Raw genomic sequence first — 22,667 nt, 5'->3', positions numbered from 1 at the left:
CTCCTGGGGTCGGGTCTTGAAGTCAGCCCAGTCGGGCCTCCACGTGGATTTTTCTTTCCTCCATCTCCAGATAGGTGGGGTTGCTGGGCGGGCCTCTCCAGGTCGGATCGCTGGGCGGGCCTCTCCTGGTCGAGTTGGGCCGGGTCTCGTCGTCGGGAGAGAAGCCTTTAAAAACTTTTAGCCGACCCCGTTTATACCCCATTCATTTAATCTTAGAGTAAAAATATTGAGAGAGACAACCCATCACACCAGATTAACAAATAATAGATAACATTCTTTGAATTGTGCTCCATTATTCTCAGGCAAAACTAAATTACAGGAAAGTACAGAGCTAATGTAAACATTGCCATCATTTGCTGTCAATCATTATGAAACCGAGTCATAGAACTTTCATAGAATCCCTACAGTGCAGAAGGCGGCCATTCGGTCCATCGAGTCTGCACCAACCCTTCAAAAGAGCACTCTACCTATGTGCACACACCCATCAACCCAGCCCTATCAACATGACCCTATAATCTAACCCGCACATCCCACTTAACCTGTACATCTTTGGACTGTGGGAAGAAACCGGAGCACCCGGAGGAAACCCACCCAGTCATGGGGGAAAATGTACAAAACACCACACAGACAGTGACCCAAGGCCAGAATTGAACCCGGGTCCCTGGCTCTGTGAGGCACCAGTGCTAACCACTGTACCACCGTGCCGTCCCCTGTTAAGACAAATGAATTGGCAAGACTTTCTTTGACCAGGGTTGTGTAGTAGTTTGGGCAGGTTGGAAGCTAGAGGGTGGAGATTTGAACATGTAGTAGTTACTGTGAATTTGGTATGTCCAGACTTTGAGAGAAGAATTGGAGGCTAAATGGTAATTTGAAAGGACAGATGTGCTAAGAGGAGGGTGTTTGATGACAGGGCCTTTGAAGAACTGATAAGCGGCTGCTCAAAGGACCTGTTAATGATGCTAGTTATCAGTTTTAAAAAACATTAGATTTACGTTATAAATTTCATACTCATTTTCACAGACTGTCTTCAATTCTCAATCTGTCAAAAGGATTGATAAAGGAGTTTACCCGCATCAGCACCTGAAGGATGCTTTCAGCTTTTGGATTTTGACCAAAAATCTCATTGCTTAATTTAGTGTGGAAAATCCTCTTTGCTGAAGTGCTATAATTGGATTTCCCCCTCCAACGTGATCCAAATAGACACTTTAATTAATTAATGCTTTGCACCTAATTATGCGCACAACCTCTGTACTGAGTCTTACCATGGTTTTGTTTCTTCATTTTGATTGTTGTTCGTTTGAACTTCGATGTTATATCCTGATAAACTGAATTAAGAAAAAAATACTTTTCAATTAGTACATACAAATCACAAATTTATTTTAATCTGTTGTATTTCTTGGCACACACCATTGAGATACCCAGTGATTGAAATAAAATAGCAAGTGCCAAGAATTTGAAAACAAAGCACAAAATTGCTGGAAGCACATAAGTTTATCAGGTCAATAAAAGGAAACTGGAATTGAAAGTTGCTCCCAGTAATGGTCCCATTAAATAATTGGCGCAAAAGCCCATCTAGTTCATTAGTGTCCTTTAGGGAAGGAAATCTGCTATCCTTGCCTAGTCTGGCCTACATATCACTTCAGATCCACAATAATGTGGTTGACAATCTAAAAAAAAAAAAAAATCAGGGGCAATTGACTCTTAACTGCCCTCTGAAATGGCCTCGCTAGCCACTCGGTTGTACAAAACTACAGAAAAGTCCAAAAGGAATAAAACTGGATCGCCAACCAAGTATTTACTTGGGCACCTGAAACAAGAAAGGCACACCCAGCCCTGCTGAGGTCTCCTTACTAATATCTGGGTACTTGTGGAAAAATTGGGAGAGCAGTTCCACAGACTAGTCAGGCAAGAGCCTGGCATTGTCATAATTATTAAATCATGTGTTACAGGCAATGTTCTAGACCCCGCCTTCACCATCCCTCGGAATGTCCTGTCCCATCAGCAGGACAGACCCAGCAGAGGCAGTTGTTTACTGTGAGGAGGGAGTTCCCTTGGGAATCCCCAACATTAACTCCAGATCTGAGGTCTCAAGGCATCGAGTCAAACATGGGCAAAGACATCTCCTACTGATTACCACCTACTGCCCTCCCACAGCTGACAAATCAGTGCTCCCCCATGTTGAACACTACTAGAAGGAAGCACTGAAGGTGATAAGAGCACAGAATGTACTCTGAACAGAGGACTTCAACTTCCATTACCAAGGGTGTTCAGTGGCACAAATATTTATCGAGCCCTGATCAATATACCTGCCAGACTGGAGTCTGCGTTGTGTAGGGTGACAACCACCAAGAGGGGAAAATCTACTTTACTGTGCCCGCATAAATCTACCTGTCACAGATCCATCTATCCATGACATTATTGATGGGAATAACCACTCCACAGGCCTTGTGGAGGTGAAGTCCTGCCTTCATATTGAGGAAACCTTCAACTGTGTTATGTGGCAAAACAGTGCCAATCGGGATAGATATCAAACAGATCTAGCACCTCAAAACCGGGCACCTATGAGGTGCTGTGGTCGTCAGCAGCAAAATTGTACTCAACCACACTCTGTAACCTCATTGCTCAGCATATCCTCCACTCTAATTTACAATCAAGCCAGGGGATTGACCCTGGTTCAACAAAGAGTGCAAGTGCGCATGCCAGGAGCAGAACAGTCATTCCTAAAAATGAGGTTGTCAAGCTGGTGAAACAACACAATCTGCGTGCCAAACAGCAGAATCAGCATGGGATAAACAGAGCAAAGCGACAGATCTAAGCTCTGCAGTTTGGCTGTGTAGAAAAAAATCCTCCTTTTGATGCCAAAGTCAAGTGTACCAAGTGGAAGCACAGATCAGATACACGGTAAAGATTTTTCCACTCTGCTTTCGTTCCAAACCTCAGAAAAGATCTGTATTGAATCAGGAGGTATTTCCATTATGACATGAACATTCAGTGAGACTACCAAAACAGTGGGATTTTCATTTATTTTGCTGCAGTGAGGTTTCAATTTTTGAAGTTGCACCTACCGCCCATTTCAACAACTGGAAGTGCATGTTGAGGCAAGAGAGTTAGAAAATTGGCATGAATATCTCCCGGCATTCTGGAAATCTACCTTCTAGATCTTGACCATGTTTATGTTGAATGGGAACATTACAACTTCTCAGTTGTCAAGAATATAAATGTATACCTTACTGGAGAAGAAATAGAGGATGACAGTAAAATGGAAAATGAAACGGTCACAAGTGAAGTTTCCACCAACTGCAAAATCATCCCAAAGAAAATGGAGGCAGCTACAAATATCAAAGTTTACTGGTTTATTGCTTCTTCAGAATAAAAATCCACAACTTTATTCCTCGCATTCCTAATTTCACCTCTAGGTGAATATTGGTGGTGTTCCTGTATTTTCCCCACTTATTTATTGTGCGGGTTGAGCAAGATATTAAGTTTATGACCAGCAGATGCAGTGTTTAAAGTCAACAGAATCATGAAAACCCATCGGGCGAAGTATTCTTCATATATTACAAATCTCGTCTGGGCTTATCAGATCACCATACTGCCGACAGGCAATACCACACATGGTATTACATCCCAATCATCGTGGAAAAGCAAGTCTATTTGGCCCATTTTACTTCATCCATTCAAAGATCACCCATCGCATCCAATCTTTGGACAAAAGGTTTTGGGCTGCTACTCTATCCTGAAGCCTCTTTCATGCATTCATCATTTTTAGTGTGTGGAAAAACTTCCTAATATTTGTTTTAAATCTGCCTTTTACCCAATTAATCCAGTTTCCCCTGTTCCACTCTTGCAATATAACTTAAAAGCGATTTTCTGGATTTACCATTTTCTTGTTTATGGGTGAATCACTGCGCACATAAAAGGTAGGTAGGTGTGACCTCAGGTATGTGCCTCGTGGTCACTGTGATCTTCTGGAACATGTTTTGATGGCCTTCTGGATCAGAAGAGTATTTTACAGATGTTCATCCCCAACGGTCTGGGGTTTTTCTTTCTCGTCTAATTCCTAAGTAATTACATGACTAAGATTGGGGGAAAGATGCACTGGGAGTGATGATCCTTAGTTGTGTTGTGGTTGTTTGGAACCGGCATCACGGACCAACTGGTCTTAGTCAGCCTGTATTTTTGTCCGGTCATGTGTTCATTAGATTGCGTATCTCCCAATCCTGTATTTATTTATTTATTTTATTCGTTCATGGGACGTGGGCTTCGCAGGCCGGACCAGCATTTATTGGCCATCCCTAATTGCCCTTGAACTGCATTTCAGGGGACGTGCAAGAGTCAACCACATTGCTGTGGGTCTGGAGTCACATGTAGGCCAGACCAGGTAAGGACGGCAGATTTCCTTCCCCAAAGGACATTAGTGAACCAGATGAGTTTTTCAACAATCGACAACGGTTTCTTAGTTTTTATTTTATTAGACTTTTAGTTCCAGATTTTTATTAAATTCAAATGTCACCATCTGCCTTGATGAAACTCAAACTGAGGTACCCAGAGCATTACCCTGGGTTTCTGGATTATTAATCCAGTGACAATACCATTGTGCCACCGCCTCCCCAAAGTATTAATGCTTTCAGATCTGGATTACTACCCATAAGCCTGGACAATGATAATAGTACATCTGCGTGGGTTTTCTCAGTTGGATCCTGAAGGAGATAAGTCCAGGGCACATCTCTCAAACTGTTCGAATTACACAATGTGCTCTGGGTTTATTGCCAATCCTGTCGTCAGTTTTCTGCTTTTATCATTTCATTCCATTGGGTCTTTAAGGGGAACATTTTTTAAACTGAGATTTCCAAAATTACTCTCAATAATGTAGGATGCAAGTATTAAAACTGTGGAAACAGTGTTCCTGTTCTGACTGGCATGCTGGCAGATACAATTTATGATCCAGGATTAGCCAGACAGAAGTGGGGGAAAAGGCAAACTGGCGCAATTCTGAAAATCCTCTGGCTTATTTTGACACAGGGATAGAGACCAGACACATAGAACTATCCATTTATATTGCTGCAACATTCCTGTGTGCACTTCGCATTTGGTTTCTCAGAACACATCATACTATGTTATACTCCTACAGTTGAGAAATGTACAGAATGACAAACAACAGATACTTACTGGTGTGGCTGCTGTACCGCTCGATGTAGTACAAGTAGTGGATAGCTCTGTTCTTCGCCTGTGGATCAAACAAAGCACACAACTAAAACGGAACCCGAAATGGTTTACTGAACTAAATGGTTGTAGACAAAAAAAATAATTATTTATTAAGTCAGTAAATCACTTCGCTTGAGAGGCGAAATAGTTCAGCTCAACTCTAGTCCAGTCAGACAAGACAGAGTTTGAGTCCCAAGAATGCTGGTTGATCTTGGTTAATATTTTTCCTGTTCTCAACACAGCCACTAGATGGGGGAATGATGCTGCACAGCAGTGGCTTTGCACAGGGAAATGGGAAAACCACCAGCAACTGAGTCATTCTTCCCTCCATCATAAAATTAGAAGCAGGGATGTTTGCGGATCATCGTACAATGCTCAGCACCACTCCCAGCTCCTCAGAAGCAGTCCATGTCCACATACAGCAATATTTAGGCTTGGGGTATGGCAAATTACACTTGCTCTGCACAAGTGCCAGGCAATACCTATCTTCAACAAGAGAGAATCATTTTCCCTTGACATTAAATAGCATTACCGTTATCGAATCCCCCACTCTAAACATTCTGGGCCGGGGGAGGGGTTGCTATCTTTGACCAGAAACTGAACTGAACTAGCCATATGAATAGTGTGGCTACAAGAGCAGGTCAGAGGTTCAGAATCCCATGGCGAATAACTCACCTCCTGACCCCCCACCCCGAAAAGCCTGTCCACCACCTATAAGGCACAAGTCAGGAGTGTAATGGAATACACTCCACTTGCCTGGATGAGTGCAGCTCCAACAACACTCAGGCTCAACACTATCCAGGAAAAAGCAGCCCCCCGCTTGATTGGTACCCCTCCCACCACAATAAACAGTCACTCTCTTCACCACCGACACATAGTGGCAGCAGCGTGGAACATCTACAAGATAGCTCACCAAAGCTCCTCAATAACACCTTCCAAATCTCCACCCTGTACCACCTGGAAGGGAAAGGGCAGCTGATGCACGAGATTACCACCACCCTGCAAGATCTCCTCCAAGTCACACAACCAGCCCATTCCTTGTATTAGTCTAGTAAATCTTCTCTGAACTGCTTGTAATGCATTTACACCATTCCTTAAAAATGGGGATCAGTACTGTACACAACACTCCAGATGTGGTCTCACCAATGCCCTGTAGAACTAAAGCAGAAGCTTCCTACCTTGGTAATCGATTCCCCTCAGAAAAAATGATAACATTCTCAGTTGCACACATGCACTAGGACACCTCTGCACCTCCGAGCTCTGTAATCTCTCACCATTTAGAGAAGTTTCTTTTTTATTCTTTCTGCCAAAATGAACCATTTCACATTTGCCCACATTATGCTCCATTTGCTAGACTTTTTGCCCACTCACTTCCAGTTTTTCAGGTCTTCAGCACAGAAAGGCCCCCTCTGCCCATTCCGTCAGCACTGGCGAAGAACAATGGCACGGTGGGTGGAATGGTGAGAACTGTCCAAGTGGACCTTGACGTTTTGTGCAAAGGTACAACATTTCTGCATTTTGAGACGCACAGTTCCACTGGAAAGGGAATCTGGGTGCCTGGGCTCCGGGCCAGGGAGTCTGAACAGGGTCCGGATGGAACATGGAGACTGAGCAACTAAGAGTGAAACTTCAGTGAGAAAATGGACTTTAAAGAGCAGATCTTCAGAGGATTTTGTGAGGCTGCCAAAATAAAAAAGGGTGATTTCAGTGAGGAGAGTGGAATAGTAAAGCAGGAGATATCAGCGAGGAGATGGGTTTGCGGTAAAGAGACATCAGTGAGGAAAGCAGGATAAAATGAGGGAGGTTAGTGAGGAGCGTGGGGGATAATATCGAGGCTTCAGCGAAATGTGAGAGTTGTAAATAGCGGGAATTCTGCGAGACCTGGGGCTAGATTCTCCGATTGAAGAATAAGTGCTGACGCCGGGATGGGAACAGTGGGGTTTTATGTCAGAAAAACGTCATTGAGCAGCACCGATCCTCTGTCTGGTGTGGGGGGGGGGGGGGCGCTAGTAGGCACGCAGCGTAAAGCCCCGGCTTTACCTGCGGATACGCCCGGAGTATTGCTGGATCTGTGGCCGCGCATGCGCACGACGGGGGCCTGCCCAAAAACAGCCCCCTTGTAATCAGCCTCGCCATCCCCGGAACACCCCCCACCAGTGCCCCCAGCCTCCGCCAAAGCTGCCCCTGCCCACGGAAAGGCTCCCCCCCCGGGTTATCCTCACTGACATTATGAATTGTTTCTGGAATCTGAACCCTCTTAAAATCAAACACGGGCCCATGCAGAGCACGTTGTTTATGGGTTTGATGAATCGTTGATGAATAAAGACTCATAGAACACAACAGCATTTGACAATTAAAATGAAATAATTCAATATAACACAAGTACGGGAATTCCACTCAGTTTCTTGAACCTGTTTCAGTATTTTAATTACATCATGGCGGATTCATCCCTGAACTCTTGACATTTATTTTTATCTCTTAATAAGCTTCTTCAGGTACAATACCCGAAGAGGGCAACTGGCAAACATAGACTTCCATTGGATTGGTACTCAGCTAAATACTGTAATAGTTTGTCACTGCCTTCGGCTGACTAGGAAACTCAAAGAATCCACATGGGCACAATGGGCTGAAGGCTTCTTTCTGTGCTGTGTCGTTCTATGACCCTTAAAGTCATATCCAGGATAAGACAATAACTTGCAGTTATATTGTGTTATTCACACCTAAAAAAAGTCCTTTAGAATGTGGGGATGGAAAATGAACAAAATAAAAGAGCAAAGACGGAGTTGTGAGACAAGACTTAAGAAAGATGACCCAAAGCTTGCTCAAAGATTTAAGAACGTTTTTGTTTCTTAAAAATATCCTACAATTTTTCTTCATTCATGCACGGGATGAGTGTCGCTTGTAATGCCAGCAATTGTTGCCCGTCCCAATTGCCCACGGTGTGGTTAAGAGCCAATCACACTGTGGTCTGGAGCCAGACGGCAGTCAGCCAGAAGGGGGGCCTTACAACAATCGACATTAGCTTCATGGTCACTATTTCTGAAACTAGCTTTCAGTCCGGATTTCCTTTGGATTAATTAACCAAATTTAAATTCCAGCTGTGCCCATTAGCCTGGGCCTCTGGATTACAGGTCCACTGACATGACCACCACATCACCATTTACCTGTAAATCATGAGACTCGTTGTGGACCTCACCACCCCAAATCTGATGCATATTGTGATTTCAGTCAGAAATAACACTAATACTGGAACATCTTATGGCGGCCAGCGTGCTGCTGCAGTTGCTTTCACTTTGCCCTGGCTCTCCATATTCACCAATACTCGCTGCTTTCACTGGGCCAGCAGTGGGTGTCAGTGATAGATAACAAGTGGGTAACGGGGGCCCATTTTGACAGCTCCAACTGCAAAGGATATGCCCATTATGTTGTGAGTTTCAAAATTGTGTTTTCGCTCCCACGTTGTATGTAAATTTAGTATTTTTCTCATCTATTTTCACAGTTCTCAGGAGCAACAATCCTGTATTTTTGTTGGAGTTGTGCTCAGCCTCTTGATTTCTCTGCCATGGGTCCAATACACCAATAATGATTTAAACCCCACCCTTCCACACACAAATCCTTACCTTTCGGAGAGCTGTTGTTCTGTCAGGTGCCTTACCCAATGCAAAACCTGAATAAAATAAAATAAGAGCTAATCAGCTATAACACACTAGTTTAACAAACAGTAGTGTATTAAAGAAGGTCCCACCAGGAGGTCATGAGGCCTAGAATCAGGCCTAGCGTCTATAAACGGGAGAAAATTGATCACAGTCATGAGCGAAAACATCATTAGCCTGGATCAATGCATTTAATTGCTTCTTGCGTTCATTTATAGTAAGGTTGCCTACCTTGAATTGATGTGTTCTTGGGAGGATTCTGCCTAGGCCCTCAGACTTCCAGCTGCCTCTCCTGAATTTGGTCACGCAACACATCCATCATTGCAGTGCTTCACCTTCACACTCCAACGGAAAACTAAAAGACTCATTGCCTGATTTAAAAAAATTATTTTGCAGGATTTGGGCATTGCTGGCCAAGCCCTTGAGAAGGTGGTGGTGAGCTGCCTTCTTGAACTGCTGCAGTCTATGTGGATAAACCGACAGTGCTGTTAGCGAGGGAGTTCCAGGATTTTGACCCAGCAGTGATAGAACACAATATAGTTCCAAGTCAAGATGGCGTATGGCTTGGAGAGGAATTGCAGCTGGTGGTGTTCCCAAGAATCTGATGGCCTTGTCCTTCTAGGTGGTAAATGCCACAGGTTTGGAAGGTGCTGTCGAAGGAGCCTTGGTGAGTTGCTGCAGTGCATCATGCAGACGGTACATACTGCTGCCACTATGCTTTCATGGTGGAGGAAGTGGATGTTGAAAGTGGTGGATGGTATGCCAATCAAGTGGCTTTGTCCTGGATGGTGCTGAACTTCTTGAGCGTTGTTGGAGCTGCACTCATCCAGGTAATTGTAGTGTATTCCATCACACTCCTGACTTGTGCCTTATAGATGGTGAAAGGACTTTGGGGAGTCAGAAACGGAGTTGCTGTCCACAGAATATCCAGCCTCTGATCTGTTCTTGCAGCCACAGTAATTATCTGGGTGTGCCAGATCATTTACTGGTCAATGGTAACCTCCAGGGTATTGATAGTAGGGTATTTAGCAATGGGGATGTCATTGAAAGTCAAGGGGAGATGGTTGGATTCTCTCTTTTTAGAGATGGTCACTGCCAGGCACCAATGTTACGTGCCATGTATCAGGCCAAACCTGAATGTTGTCCAAGTCTTGCTGCATATGGACAGGGACTGTTTCAGAGAGTGAGGAGTTGCGAATGGTGCTGAACATTGTGCGATCACCTCCTAGATCTAGGGCACTATTCTGAGGAAGGAGAGTTTTCCTTGATTTCCAGTGACTCCAGTTTCGCTAGGGCCTCTTGATGCCTCAATCGGACTCGGACACACACACATAGTTTTCTTTGAGTTCTCACCGCCACCACATGCCACAATCTTCAATGTTTACTTAAATCAGTTTTTCATCTTCGACCTTTAACTCTATTGTTTCTTTTTTTAAACATTTTTTTTTTAATTAAGGGGAAATTTAGTGTTGCCAATCCACCCAACCTGAACATCTTTGAGTTGTAGGGGTGACACTCACACAGACACGGGGAGTATGTGCAAACTCCACAAGGACAGTGACCCAGGGCCGGGATCGAACCCGGATCCTCGGCGCTGTGCGGCAGCAGTGCTGACCACTGCTCCACTGTGCTGCCCAATCTATTGTTTCTACAATCCTTTTAGAAGTTCCTTTTCCCAGATTGCATCACCTCCTTTTTATTTAAAAAAAAAATTTAGAGTGCCCAATTCATTTTTTCCAATTAAGGGGCAATTTTAGCGTGGCCAATCAACCTAACCTGTGCATCTTTGGGTTGTGGGGGTGAAACTCACGCAAACACGGGGAGAATGTGCAAACTCCACACGACAGTGACCCAGAGCCAGGATCGAACCCGGGACCTTGGCGCCGTGAGACAGCAGTGCTAACCACTGCGCCACCGTGCTGCCCTCAACTCCTTTTCATAGAATTTACAGTGCAGAAGGAGGCCATTTGGCCCATCGAGTCTGCACCGGCCCTTAGAAAGAGCACCCTACTTAAGCCCACACCTCCACCCTCTCCCTGTAACCCCAGCTAACATTTTTGGACACCAAGGGCAATTTATCATGGCCAATCCATCTAACCTGCACATCTCTGGACTGTGGGAAGAAACCTGAGCACTCAGAGGAAACCCACGCAGACACGGGGAGAACGTGCAAACTCCACACAGACAGTGACCCAAGTCAGGAATCAAACCTGGGAACCTGGAGCTGTGATGCAACACTGCTAACCACTGTGCTACCGTGCCGCCTTTGCTTTATGGCTACTATACTATAGGGGCTGGTTTAGCTCACTGGGCTAAATCGCTGGCTTTTAAAGCAGACCAAGGCAGGCCAGCAGCACGGTTCAATTCCCGTACCAGCCTCCCCGAACAGGCGCCGGAATGTGGCGACTAGGGGCTTTTCACAGTAACTTCATTGAAGCCTACTCGTGACAATAAGTGATTTTCATTTCATTTCATTTCATACTCTAAAAGTAAACTTACACAATGTTCCTCGTCTATTTACAATCTTGCAATTGTCCTTTTGAAATACAACAGCCAACTTTAAAGCACTTTTTTCTTTGCCTTTTGTAAATTTCTATTCAAGCTCTCCTGGCTCTCTGTTCATTCAAACCACTTGCCTCCACATCTCCTTTATTGATGTTTTGACTGTTGCAGCATTCTGTCCCCAATTCAATTAAACCAGTCTCACCCAAACAAGCTTGTTTCTCAATATATGACAATGATATTGCAAAGAAGAAATATTAAGCAGTTGCTTTCCTCACAGTTTTAATAATTTGTCTGAACCCCTTCATTTGACTTACAAATAATAATGGTGTAACATCCTAAGCCTTCTAAAGGATAGTAAAGATGTTACGTTAGCTTCTATCTGCGCCATTTGAATTGCTTCGTCATGTTTTTAATCATTATTTTTGCACCAACGTCGATCATTATAAATTCCTATGTCCATACTTACCATGGGTTTCCCTGTGTAAACTTGTCATATTATATTTATATAAGCTCATGCCTTGGTAATGTTTGTAATGGAACATATTCACTAGGTTTTATTAGAAAATTATATTTCCTTTTATCCTAAGTAATGTCTATGTCTCCAGGTTATTCTTTAAAAATAAGTACTTTATCCTAATTACATTTTACAAATTTGTTAGCTGCTCAGTCAGGCTCTCTTTCCACTGACCACAATGCTGATCTCAATGAATGATTGACAATTGTCAAACGTGTGCAAAGATTTCAGAGAAACATAGAAAATAGGAGGAGGCCATTCGGCCCTTTGAGCCTGTTCCGCCATTCATTATGATCATGGCTGATCATCCAACTCAGTATCCTGTTCCCGCTCTCTCTACCCCCCCTCCCCCCCTCCATATCCTTTGATCATTTTAGCCCCAAGAACTATATCCATCTTTGTCTTGAAAACAGACAATGTTTTGGCCTCAACAGCTTCCAGCAGTAGCAAAATTACACAGGCTCATCCCTCTCTGGGTGAAGCAATTTCTCAGTCCTAAATGGTTTCCCCCGCATCCTAAGACTGTGACCCCTGGCTCTGGGCCTCCCTACCATCGGGAACATCGTTCCAGCATCTACCCTGACTAGTCCTGCTAGAATTTTATAGGTTTTGATGCGAGTTCCCTCATTCTTCTAAACTCCAGCGAATATCATCGTAACCGACTCAATCTCTACTCATACGTCAGTCCCGGTCATCCCAGGACTCAGTCTGGTAAAATTTTGCTACACTCCATCTATAGCAAGAGCATCCTTCCTCAGATAAGGAGATCAAAACTGCACACAATATTCCAGGTGTGGTCTCACCAAGGCCCTGTATAATTGCAGCAAGACATCCTTGCTCCTGTACTTGAATCCTCTCACTATGAAGGCCATCCTCAAAGAATTCCAGTAGATTTGTCAAGCATGATTTCCCCTTCATAAATCCATGCTGACTCTGTCTGATCCTGCCACTGTTTTCTACGTGCTCTGCGATAAAATCTTTGAGAACGGATTCTAGAAATTTCCCCATTACCGACATTAGGCTGACTGGTCTATAATTGCCTGTTTTCGCTCTACATTTTAAAAAAATAGTGGAGTCACATTAGCCACTCTCCAATCTGCAGGAACTGTTCCTGAGTCTATAGAATCCTGGAAAATGACCACCAGTGCATCCACTATTTCTATAGCCACTTTCTTAAGTACTCTGGGATGTAGATTATCAGACCCTGAGGATTTATCAGCCTTCAATCCCATCAATTTGTCTACAAATATTGATCTTCAGTTCCTCCTTGTGTTCCCCAACATTCTGACACATTATTTGAGGCAGAATCAAAGTATACATAGAAACATACACAGAAAATAGATGCAGGAAGCGGCCATTCGGTCCATCGAACCAGGTTTCTATCCATCTCAAGACACTACCAGCAATCCCATGCGCTTTAACTTGACATAGTAATCTGCTATGTGAGACTTTGTTGAAAGCCTAAATACTCTGGGATGAAGATTATCAGGCCCTGGAGATTTATTCACATTCAATCCCATTAATTTCCCCAAAACCATTTCTCTACGAACACTAATTTCCATCTGTTCCTCATTCTGTTTCGCAGAACTTCTGGTACATTATTTATGTCTTCCTTTGTGAAGACAGAAGGAAAGTATGAATTTAGTTCCTTGGCATTTCTTTGTTCCACAACACCATAAGACATAGGAGCAGAATTAGGCCACACAGTCCATCGATTCTGCTCCGCTGTTCAATCATGGCTGATATTTTTCTCATCCCCATTCTCCCCATAACCCCATATCCCACATTAATCAAGAACTAATCAAGATTAGATAATCTTGACTATCTCGGTCTTAAAGACACTCAGTAATTTGGCCTCCACAGCCTTCTGCGGCAAAGATTTCCACAGATCCACCACCCTCTGGCTGAAGTATTTTCCTCCTCACCTGCTTTAAAGGATCATCCCTTTAGCCTGAGATTGTGCCCTCTGGTTCTAGTTTTTCCTACGAATGGAAACATCCTCTCCACGTCCACTCTATCCAGGCCTCGCAGTATCCTGTAAGTTTCAATAAGATCCCACCTCATCCTTCTAAACTCGAAAGAGTTCAGACGCGGAGTGCTCAACCGTTCCTCGTACGACAAGCTCTTCATTCCAGGGATCATTCTTGTGAACCTCCTCTGGACCCTTTCCAAGGCCAGCACATCCTTCCTTAGATTTGGGGTCCAAAACTGCTCACAATACTCCAAATGGCATCTGATCAGAGCCTTATGCACTCAGAAGTACATCCCTACTCTTGTATTCTAGCCCTCTCAACATGAATGCTAACATTGCATTTGCCTTCCTTACTGCCGACTGAACCTGCACGTTAACCTTAAGAGAATCGTGAACCAGGACTCCCAAGTCCGTGTGCTTCTGATTTCCGAAGCATTTTCCCATTCAGAAAATAGTCTATGCCCCCATTCCGCCTTCCAAAGTGCATAACCTCACACTTTTCCACATAGTATTCCAACTGCAACTTCTTTGCCCACTCTCCTAGCCTGTCCAAGTCCTTCAGCAGCCCCCCTGTTTCCCCATTATGAGTGCTCCCGTTTCTGACTGTAAGGGGCCTTCATTAATTTGTAATCAATCTTTTTCTCTTTACATACCTACAGAAACTTTTAGTCAGTTATTATGTTCCCACTAGCTTGCTTATTGTAATTTCCCCTTTTTAAACAATTCCTTGGTTTGCCATTGCTAAATTTTAAACTGTTGCCAATCATAGAATGAGAGAATTTACAGTGCAGAAGGAGGCCATTCGGTCCACCGAGTCTGCACCGGCCCTTAGAAAGAGCACTCTACTTAAGCCCACACCTCCACCCTATCCCCATAACTCAGTAACCCCTCCAACCTTTTTCTTTGGACACTAAGGGCAATTTAGAATGACCAATCCACCTAACCTGCACATCTTTGGACTGTGTGAGGAAACCGGAGCACCTGGTGGAAACCCACGCAGCCACGAGGAGGACGTGCAGACTCCGCACAGACAGTGATCCAAGCCAGATTTGAACCTGGGACCCTGGGGTTGTGAAGCAACTGTGCTAACCACTGTGCTACCGTGCTGCCCACATCAGGTGTATTGCTTTTTCTTGCTAACTTGTATGCCTCTTCCTTGAATCTAATACTGTCTCTAATTTCCCTTTTTAGCCATGGTTTGGCCATGGTTCCCTTTCTACTCTTATGCCAAATAGGAAAAAACTTTTAGAGTTCACCCATTCGTTCCTTGAATGCCTGCCATTGCCTGTCCACTGTCCTTCCTTTCAGTAATTTTTCCCAGTCTATCATAGCCAACTTGTACCTCATACCATCATAGTTACCGTTATTGAGATTCAGGAGCCTAGTCTTAGAATGAACTACTTCACTATCCACCTTGATAAAGAGTTCTATTATATTATGGTCACTCATCCCCAAGGGTTCTCTCACAATAAGATTGCCAATTAATCCTTTTTCATTGCACAGCACCCAGTCCAAGATGGTCTGTTCCCTTGGTTCCTCAATGTATTGGTTCGGAAAACCATCCCGTACATACTCCAGGAATTCCTCCTCTATTGTACTGTGACTAATCTGACTCACCCAATGTATATGCAGATTAAATGTAGTTGGTATTTAGTTGGTCAGCCATTTTTTTGTTCCCCATTATAAATTCCCCTGTTTCTGACAGGACCTCCATTTGTCTTCACAAATCTTTTTCTCTTCACATACCTACAGAAGCTTTTACAATCAATCTTTTATGTTCCCCTCAAGCTTACTCTCATACTCGTGTTTCCCCTTCTTAATTAATTCCTGTGTCCCGGAACAGCGGGATGTGGACCAGGCACATATGACTTTCTCTTTCTTGTATTTTATGGATTTGGCTATTTTCCATTTCAATTTGCTCTGTTGATTGCTGATCTGTAGTAGTTGGACATGTTGAGGATCTAGCTTATACCCAGCTTCTTCAACTATTTCAGGACCGTTCATCGAGGAAGTCAATTTTTCTTCCCATGTACACTACTTCATTTCTTTTGCTTTATTTTTTTTACTTGCTATTGTTCCGCCCACTCACATCGTGTCCAATTGTTTGCATTTCCCAAGCTACCTTCACAGAATCAAATTTGCACTGGATTTCTAACTATCTGGCCAACTCCTCAAAATATTAAGTTATTTGACAGAAATAATGATTTTTGTATGATATGGAAATAATTACTTTCCTTCGGTCTGGGCCTTCAATCTTTTTCTTTAATTCTGACCGACCGTCCTCCAATGGCCATCTTGTAACATTCTGTCTAGCCTCTTTTTATGTTTTATGGCTTCAATTTGTTTTTCTCCTACCTCCATCAATTTACCATGTTCACTCGCTGCACGTTACATATTTTCTAGTGTGTCTGATAACATAGTACCTCACAGTCAGTTGCGTGTCCCTTATGTCGAGACTCCATTAATTTGCCATCTCTATCAGAACGCTCTCACGCTGCAATATGGGGTCTGCCACAGTTCTGAATGCATGAGTTGAATAATAATTTTGACAAGCTTTTGCCACTTTAAACTGTTTGGTGGGCCTTTTCTGCAGCTTTTAAATATGTGCACAATAATTGTGAAAATACAAAAACTGGCTGGATTTAAAGGATTACAGAAAGAATAATTCAGCTGTGAATCTTTAATCTTTGGGATTGTGAACCAAATGACAGCCTGCACTTGTTTCAGTAAACAAGGAGTCACACTGCATACCACTATCATAAACCAAGAGGATAATTGGGTACCGACAGTTCTATGAATGTAACAGTGAAATGATGATTTAATTAGCGACTCCTGTCGGATGGCATAAGGAACAGGCTGCAGTGTAATTTTCTCATGGTTAAAGACACCAGTGATCCAATGTAATGCCTATCAGCATAATTAAAATCCAGGACATTATTTTATATTCAAAAGTTGATTATTTTCATCTTCACAGTGGATTAAGTTACAGTGTGTAGTCAACGCGACTTATCGATAATGGCCAGCAACAGGACACAAGTATTATTAATTTATAATAAACAATTAAAAATTTTAGGCTGACGACAATGCTGATAAAGAGTACCCATTTGATTTGCAGTTTTATTCAGGCACAGAATTCCAACATGCATAAACCGCTTCCTGGTCACGTGTATTAGACAGAATCCCTAATCCAAAAAAGCCTGTTGCACCAGTAAACAATATTGACATTTGAAGAAGTTATTTGATAAAGCTTCACAATAGAAGCTTTTAAAGCAGGCATTGTCAAACTCGGGGGCGTGGGTGGGTGTCAGGAGGGTCACTGAGCCGTCCGTCGCGGCACTCCCGATCGCGCAAACCTGCGCGCAACAGCCGCAGCAGCCGGCTGTTAATAACGGCGGCTGCAAGCGGCCTTCAAAATGGCTGCGACATGTAAAAAAATATGCGGCCGCACGCGCATGTGTGCCAGATCATCGGTGCGCATGCGCAAAACTATGTGCATGCGCGCCAATGATCGGGCACGCATGCGCAATGCGGCTGCTTTTTTTTTTTTAAAAAGTTCGGGGGGGGGGGGTTATTCATTTATTTTATTCATTTAATTTTTCTTTTTTTCATTTATTTTATTTTAATTTTTTTTTACAAGTTCGGGGGGGTTTTATTTGATAAAAGTTTACAGGAAAAAAAATGCGGAACTTTGGACAGATGGAGACTCCATACTTTCCGACACCAGAAGGCTTCGCCTTCATCCAACAGGTTCCATTGGAGGAGCGTGTACGATGGCCAAAGGGACACAAAACCATTTCCTCCATTTTTGTCAGCAGCAATCAAGGTAAGAGAAAATGGTGGGTCGCGAAGGTAGGCATGCGTGGGTCGCGAAGGTCGGCCGGCGTGGGCCGCGAAGGTTGGCAAAAATGAGTCCCCAGAAAAAAAGTTTGAAGAACACTGTTTTAAATAATATGAAGGCTCATGGAATTAAATAAGATTCAGCAGTTGGATTGAGAATTTGCAATCCTTTAGGATGCAGATCCGACTGAATGATAATTTAAAAAGACTTTTGACTTGAACCATGATTCACAGAGTGCTAACCATACTTCATCAGGGTCAAACTACGCATAATGAATTTTGGGAGAATATTCCTGCAATGTTATAAACTGACAAATTAAAACTGTAGCATTCTGCTACAATTCTGTTCTTCTTTTCGGTTTTATTTTTTATTTTATTTTTTAAGGCGGGAACCGGAAGTTCGACCCGAAACCGGAACTTCTGGGAAGGTTCTCCCCCCCCACCAATAAATTCTGGTGGAGAGGAAACCCGAGACACTACACATGTAGTGTCTCCCACTCGCCCTCCTCCTCTAACCTAATAATAAAACCCATTGGTGTGAGGTAAGTGCCATATTATATTATTGTATTTTTTCTTTTTAAAAAAAAATTATTTATTAACTAGATCTTGGTTGGAAGTTAGAGGGATGGCAGGGAAGGGAGTGCAATGTTCCTCCTGCAGGATGTTTGAGGTGAGGGATGCCGTTAGTGGCCCTGCTGATTTTACCTGCAGGAAGTGCAGCCATCTCCAGCTACTCTAAGACCGAGTTAGGGAACTGGAGCTGGAGTTGGAAGAACTTCGGATCATTCGGGAGGCAGAAGGGGTCATAGATAGCAGCTTCAGGGAATTAGTTACACCAAAGATTGGAGATAGGTGGGTAACTGTAAGAGGGACTGGGGGTAAGCCATGGGGTACGGGCCTCTGGCACGGAGTCTGTCCCTGTTGCTCAGAAGGGAAGGGGGGAGAGGAGCAGAGCATTAGTAATTGGGGACTCGATAGTCAGGGGCACAGATAGGAGATTTTGTGGAAGCGAGAGAGACTCACGTTTGGTATGTTGCCTCCCAGGTGCAAGGGTACGTGATGTCTCGGATCGTGTTTTCCTGGTCCTTAAGGGGGAGGGGGAGCAGCCCCAAGTCGTGGTCCACATTGGCACTAACGACATAGGTAGGAAAGGGGACAAGGATGTCAGGCAGGCTTTCAGGGAGCTAGGATGGAAGCTCAGAACGAGAACAAACAGAGTTGTTATCTCTGGGTTGTTGCCCGTGCCACGTGATAATGAGATGAGGAATAGGGAGAGAGAGCAATTAAACACGTGGCTACAGGGTTGGTGCAGGCGGGAGGGATTCAGATTTCTGGATAACTGGGGCTCTTTCTGGGGAAGGTGGGACCTCTACAGACAGGATGGTCTACATCTGAACCTGAGGGGCACAAATATCCTGGGGGGGGGAAGATTTGTTAGTGCTCTTTGGGGGGGGGTTTAAACTAATGCAGCAGGGGCATGGGAACCTGGATTGTAGTTTTAGGGTACGGGAGAATTAGAGTATAGAGGTCAGGAGCACAGATTTGACTTCGCAGGAGGGGGCCAGTGTTCAGGTAGGTGGTTTGAAGTGTGTCTACTTCAATGCCAGGAGTATACGAAATAAGGTTGGGGAACTGGCAGCATGGGTTGGTACCTGGGACTTCGATGTTGTGGCCATTTCGGAGACATGGATAGAGCAGGGACAGGAATGGATGTTGCAGGTTCCGGGGTTTAGGTGTTTTAGTAAGCTCAGGGAAGGAGGCAAAAGAGGGGGAGGTGTGGCGCTGCTCGTCAAGAACAGTATTACGGTGGCGGAGAGGATGCTAGATGGGGACTCTTCTTCCGAGGTAGTATGGGCTGAGGTTAGAAACAGGAACGGAGAGGTCACCCTGTTGGGAGTTTTCTAAAGGCCTCCAAATAGTTCTCGGGATGTAGAGGAAAGGATGGCGAAGATGATTCTGGATAAGAGCGAAAGTAACAGGGTAGTTATTATGGGAGACTTTGACTTTCCAAATATTGACTGAAAAAGATATAGTTTGAGTACATTAGATGGGTCGTTTTTTGTACAATGTGTGCAGGAGGGTTTCCTAACACAATATGTTGACAGGCCAACAAGAGGCGAGGCCTCTTTGGATTTGGTTTTGGGTAATGAACCAGGCCAGGTGTTAGATTTGGAGGTAGGAGAGCACTTTGGGGACAGTGACCACAATTCGGTGACGTTTACGTTAGTGATGGAAAGGGATAAGTATACACCGCAGGGCAAGAGTTATAGCTGGGGGAAGGGCAATTATGATGCCATTAGACATGACTTGGGAGGGATAGGTTGGAGAAGTGGGCTGCAAGTGTTGGGCACACTGGATAAGTGGAGCTTGTTCAAGGAACAGCTACTGCGTGTTCTTGATAAGTATGTACCGGTCAGGCAGGGAGGAAGGCGTCGAGCGAGGGAACCGTGGTTTACCAAAGAAGTGGAATCTCTTGTTAAGAGGAAGAAAGAGGCCTATGTGAAGATGAGGTGTGAAGTTTCAGTTGGGGCGATTGATAGTTACAAGGTAGCGAGGAAGGATCTAAAGAGAGAGCTAAGACGAGCAAGGAGGGGACATGAGAAGTATTTGGCAGGTAGGATCAAGGAAAACCCAAAAGCTTTCTATAGGTATGTCAGGAATAAAAGAATGACTAGGGTAAGAGTAGGGCCAGTCAAGGACAGGGATGGGAAGTTGTGTGTGGAGTCTGAAGAGATAGGCGAGATACTAAATGAATATTTTTCGTCAGTATTCACTCAGGAAAAAGATAATGTTGTGGAGGAGAATGCTGAGACCCAGGCTATTAGAATAGATGGCATTGAGGTACGTAGGGAAGAGGTGTTGGCAATTCTGGACAGGCTGAAAATAGATAAGTCCCCGGGGCCTGATGGGATTTATCCTAGGATTCTCTGGGAGGCCACGGAAGAGATTGCTGGGCCTTTGGCTTTGATTTTTATGTCATCATTGGCTACAGGAATAGTGCCAGAGGACTGGAGGACAGCAAATGTGGTCCCTTTGTTCAAGAAGGGGAGTAGAGACAACCCCGGCAACTATAGACCGGTGAGCCTCACGTCTGTTGTGGGTAAAGTCTTGGAGGGGATTATAAGAGACAAGATTTATAATCATCTAGATAGGAATAATATGATCAGGGATAGTCAGCATGGCTTTGTGAAGGGTAGGTCATGCCTCACAAACCTTATCGAGTTCTTTGAGAAGGTGACTGAACAGGTAGACGAGGGTAGAGCAGTTGATGTGGTGTATATGGATTTCAGTAAAGCGTTTGATAAGGTTCCCCACGGTAGGCTATTGCAGAAAATACGGAGGCTGGGGATTGAGGGTGATTTAGAGATGTGGATCAGAAATTGGCTCGCTGAAAGAAGACAGAGGGTGGTGGTTGATGGGAAATGTTCAGAATGGAGTTCAGTTACAAGTGGCGTACCACAAGGATCTGTTCTGGGGCTGTTGCTGTTTGTCATTTTTATCAATGACCTAGAGGAAGGCGCAGAAGGGCGGGTGAGTAAATTTGCAGACGATACTAAAGTGTCAACAGTGTGGAAGGATGTAGCAGGTTACAGAGGGATATAGATAAGCTGCAGAGCTGGGCTGAGAGGTGGCAAATGGAGTTTAATGTAGAGAAGTGTGAGGTGATTCACTTTGGAAGGAATAACAGGAATGCGGAATATTTGGCTAATGGTAAAGTTCTTGGAAGTGTGGATGAGCAGAGGGATCTAGGTGTCCATGTACATAGATCCCTGAAAGTTGCCACCCAGGTTGATAGGGTTGTGAAGAAGGCCTATGGAGTGTTGGCCTTTATTGGTAGAGGGATTGAGTTCCGGAGTCAGGAGGTCATGTTGCAGCTGTACAAAACTCTGGTACGGCTGCATTTGGAGTATTGCGTACAGTTCTGGTCACCGCATTATAGGAAGGACGTGGAGGCTTTGGAGCGGGTGCAGAGGAGATTTACCAGGATGTTGCCTGGTATGGAGGGAAAATCTTATGAGGAAAGGCTGATGGACTTGAGGTTGTTTTCGTTAGAGAGAAGAAGGTTAAGAGGAGACTTAATAGAGGCATACAAAATGATCAGGGGGTTGGATAGGGTGGACAGTGAGAGCCTTCTCCCGCGGATGGAAATGGCTAGCACGAGGGGACGTAGCTTTAAACTGAGGGGTAATAGATATAGGACAGAGGTCAGAGGTAGGTTCTTTACGCAAAGAGTGGTGAGGCCGTGGAATGCCCTACCTGCAACAGTAGTGAACTCGCCAACATTGAGGGCATTTAAAAGTTTATTGGATAAGCATATGGATGATAATGGCATAGTGTAGGTTAGATGGCTTTTGTTTTGGTGCAACATCGTGGGCCGAAGGGCCTGTACTGCGCTGTATCGTTCTATGTTCTATGTTCTAAAGGAAACCCAATTCAATTAGATCAATTCATAGAATCCCTACAGTGCAGGAGGTGGCTATTCGGCCCATCCAGTCTCCACCAGCCCTCAGAATGAGCACCCTACATAGGCCCACGCCCCCACACTATCCCCGTAACCTCGTCTAACCTTTTTGGACACAAAGGGACAATTTTGTATGGCCAATCCACCTAACCTGCACATCTTTGGACTGTGGGAGGAAACGCACGGAGACCCAGGGAGAATGTGCAAACTTCACACAGTCAGCCAAGGCTGGAATTGAACCCTGGTCCCTTGCGTTGTGAGGCAGCTGTGCTAACCACTGTGCCGCTCTCAGCTTTATAACTATGGATACACAAGGAAAACGTATTTGGAACAGAAATAAAATTTGTCCATGATGAAATGCTCCAATATTAATCTTTTCCCCACCACCAGAAGTGAAAAATATAAAGAATTTATTTAGTGATGAGTTCCTAGAAAACGATTATTGTTGAGAATAATTAAGTATCGGGTACATCTTTTAAATCTTTAAAAAATGTAAATTTAAAGTATCCAATTATATTT

General features: G+C 44.1%; 1 protein-coding gene across 1 annotated transcript in view; it reads right to left on the bottom strand.

Moving 5' to 3' along the window:
- Positions 1-22,667, bottom strand: part of mrps5 (mitochondrial ribosomal protein S5) — a 201,901-nt gene that overhangs the window by 6,890 nt on the left and 172,344 nt on the right. The window contains exons 7-9 of the mRNA XM_072500060.1: positions 8,826-8,872; positions 5,170-5,227; positions 1,263-1,325 (exon numbers count right to left, since the gene is read on the bottom strand). Of these exons, the coding sequence (XP_072356161.1) occupies positions 1,263-1,325; positions 5,170-5,227; positions 8,826-8,872 (168 nt within the window). The remainder of the gene's footprint in view (positions 1-1,262; positions 1,326-5,169; positions 5,228-8,825; positions 8,873-22,667) is intronic.

Source organism: Scyliorhinus torazame, chromosome 4, assembly GCF_047496885.1.
Source record: "Scyliorhinus torazame isolate Kashiwa2021f chromosome 4, sScyTor2.1, whole genome shotgun sequence".
NCBI classification, from domain to species: domain Eukaryota; kingdom Metazoa; phylum Chordata; class Chondrichthyes; order Carcharhiniformes; family Scyliorhinidae; genus Scyliorhinus; species Scyliorhinus torazame.
The sequence above is the reverse complement of the archived record's forward strand: the minus strand, read 5'-3'. Positions and strand labels throughout refer to the sequence as shown.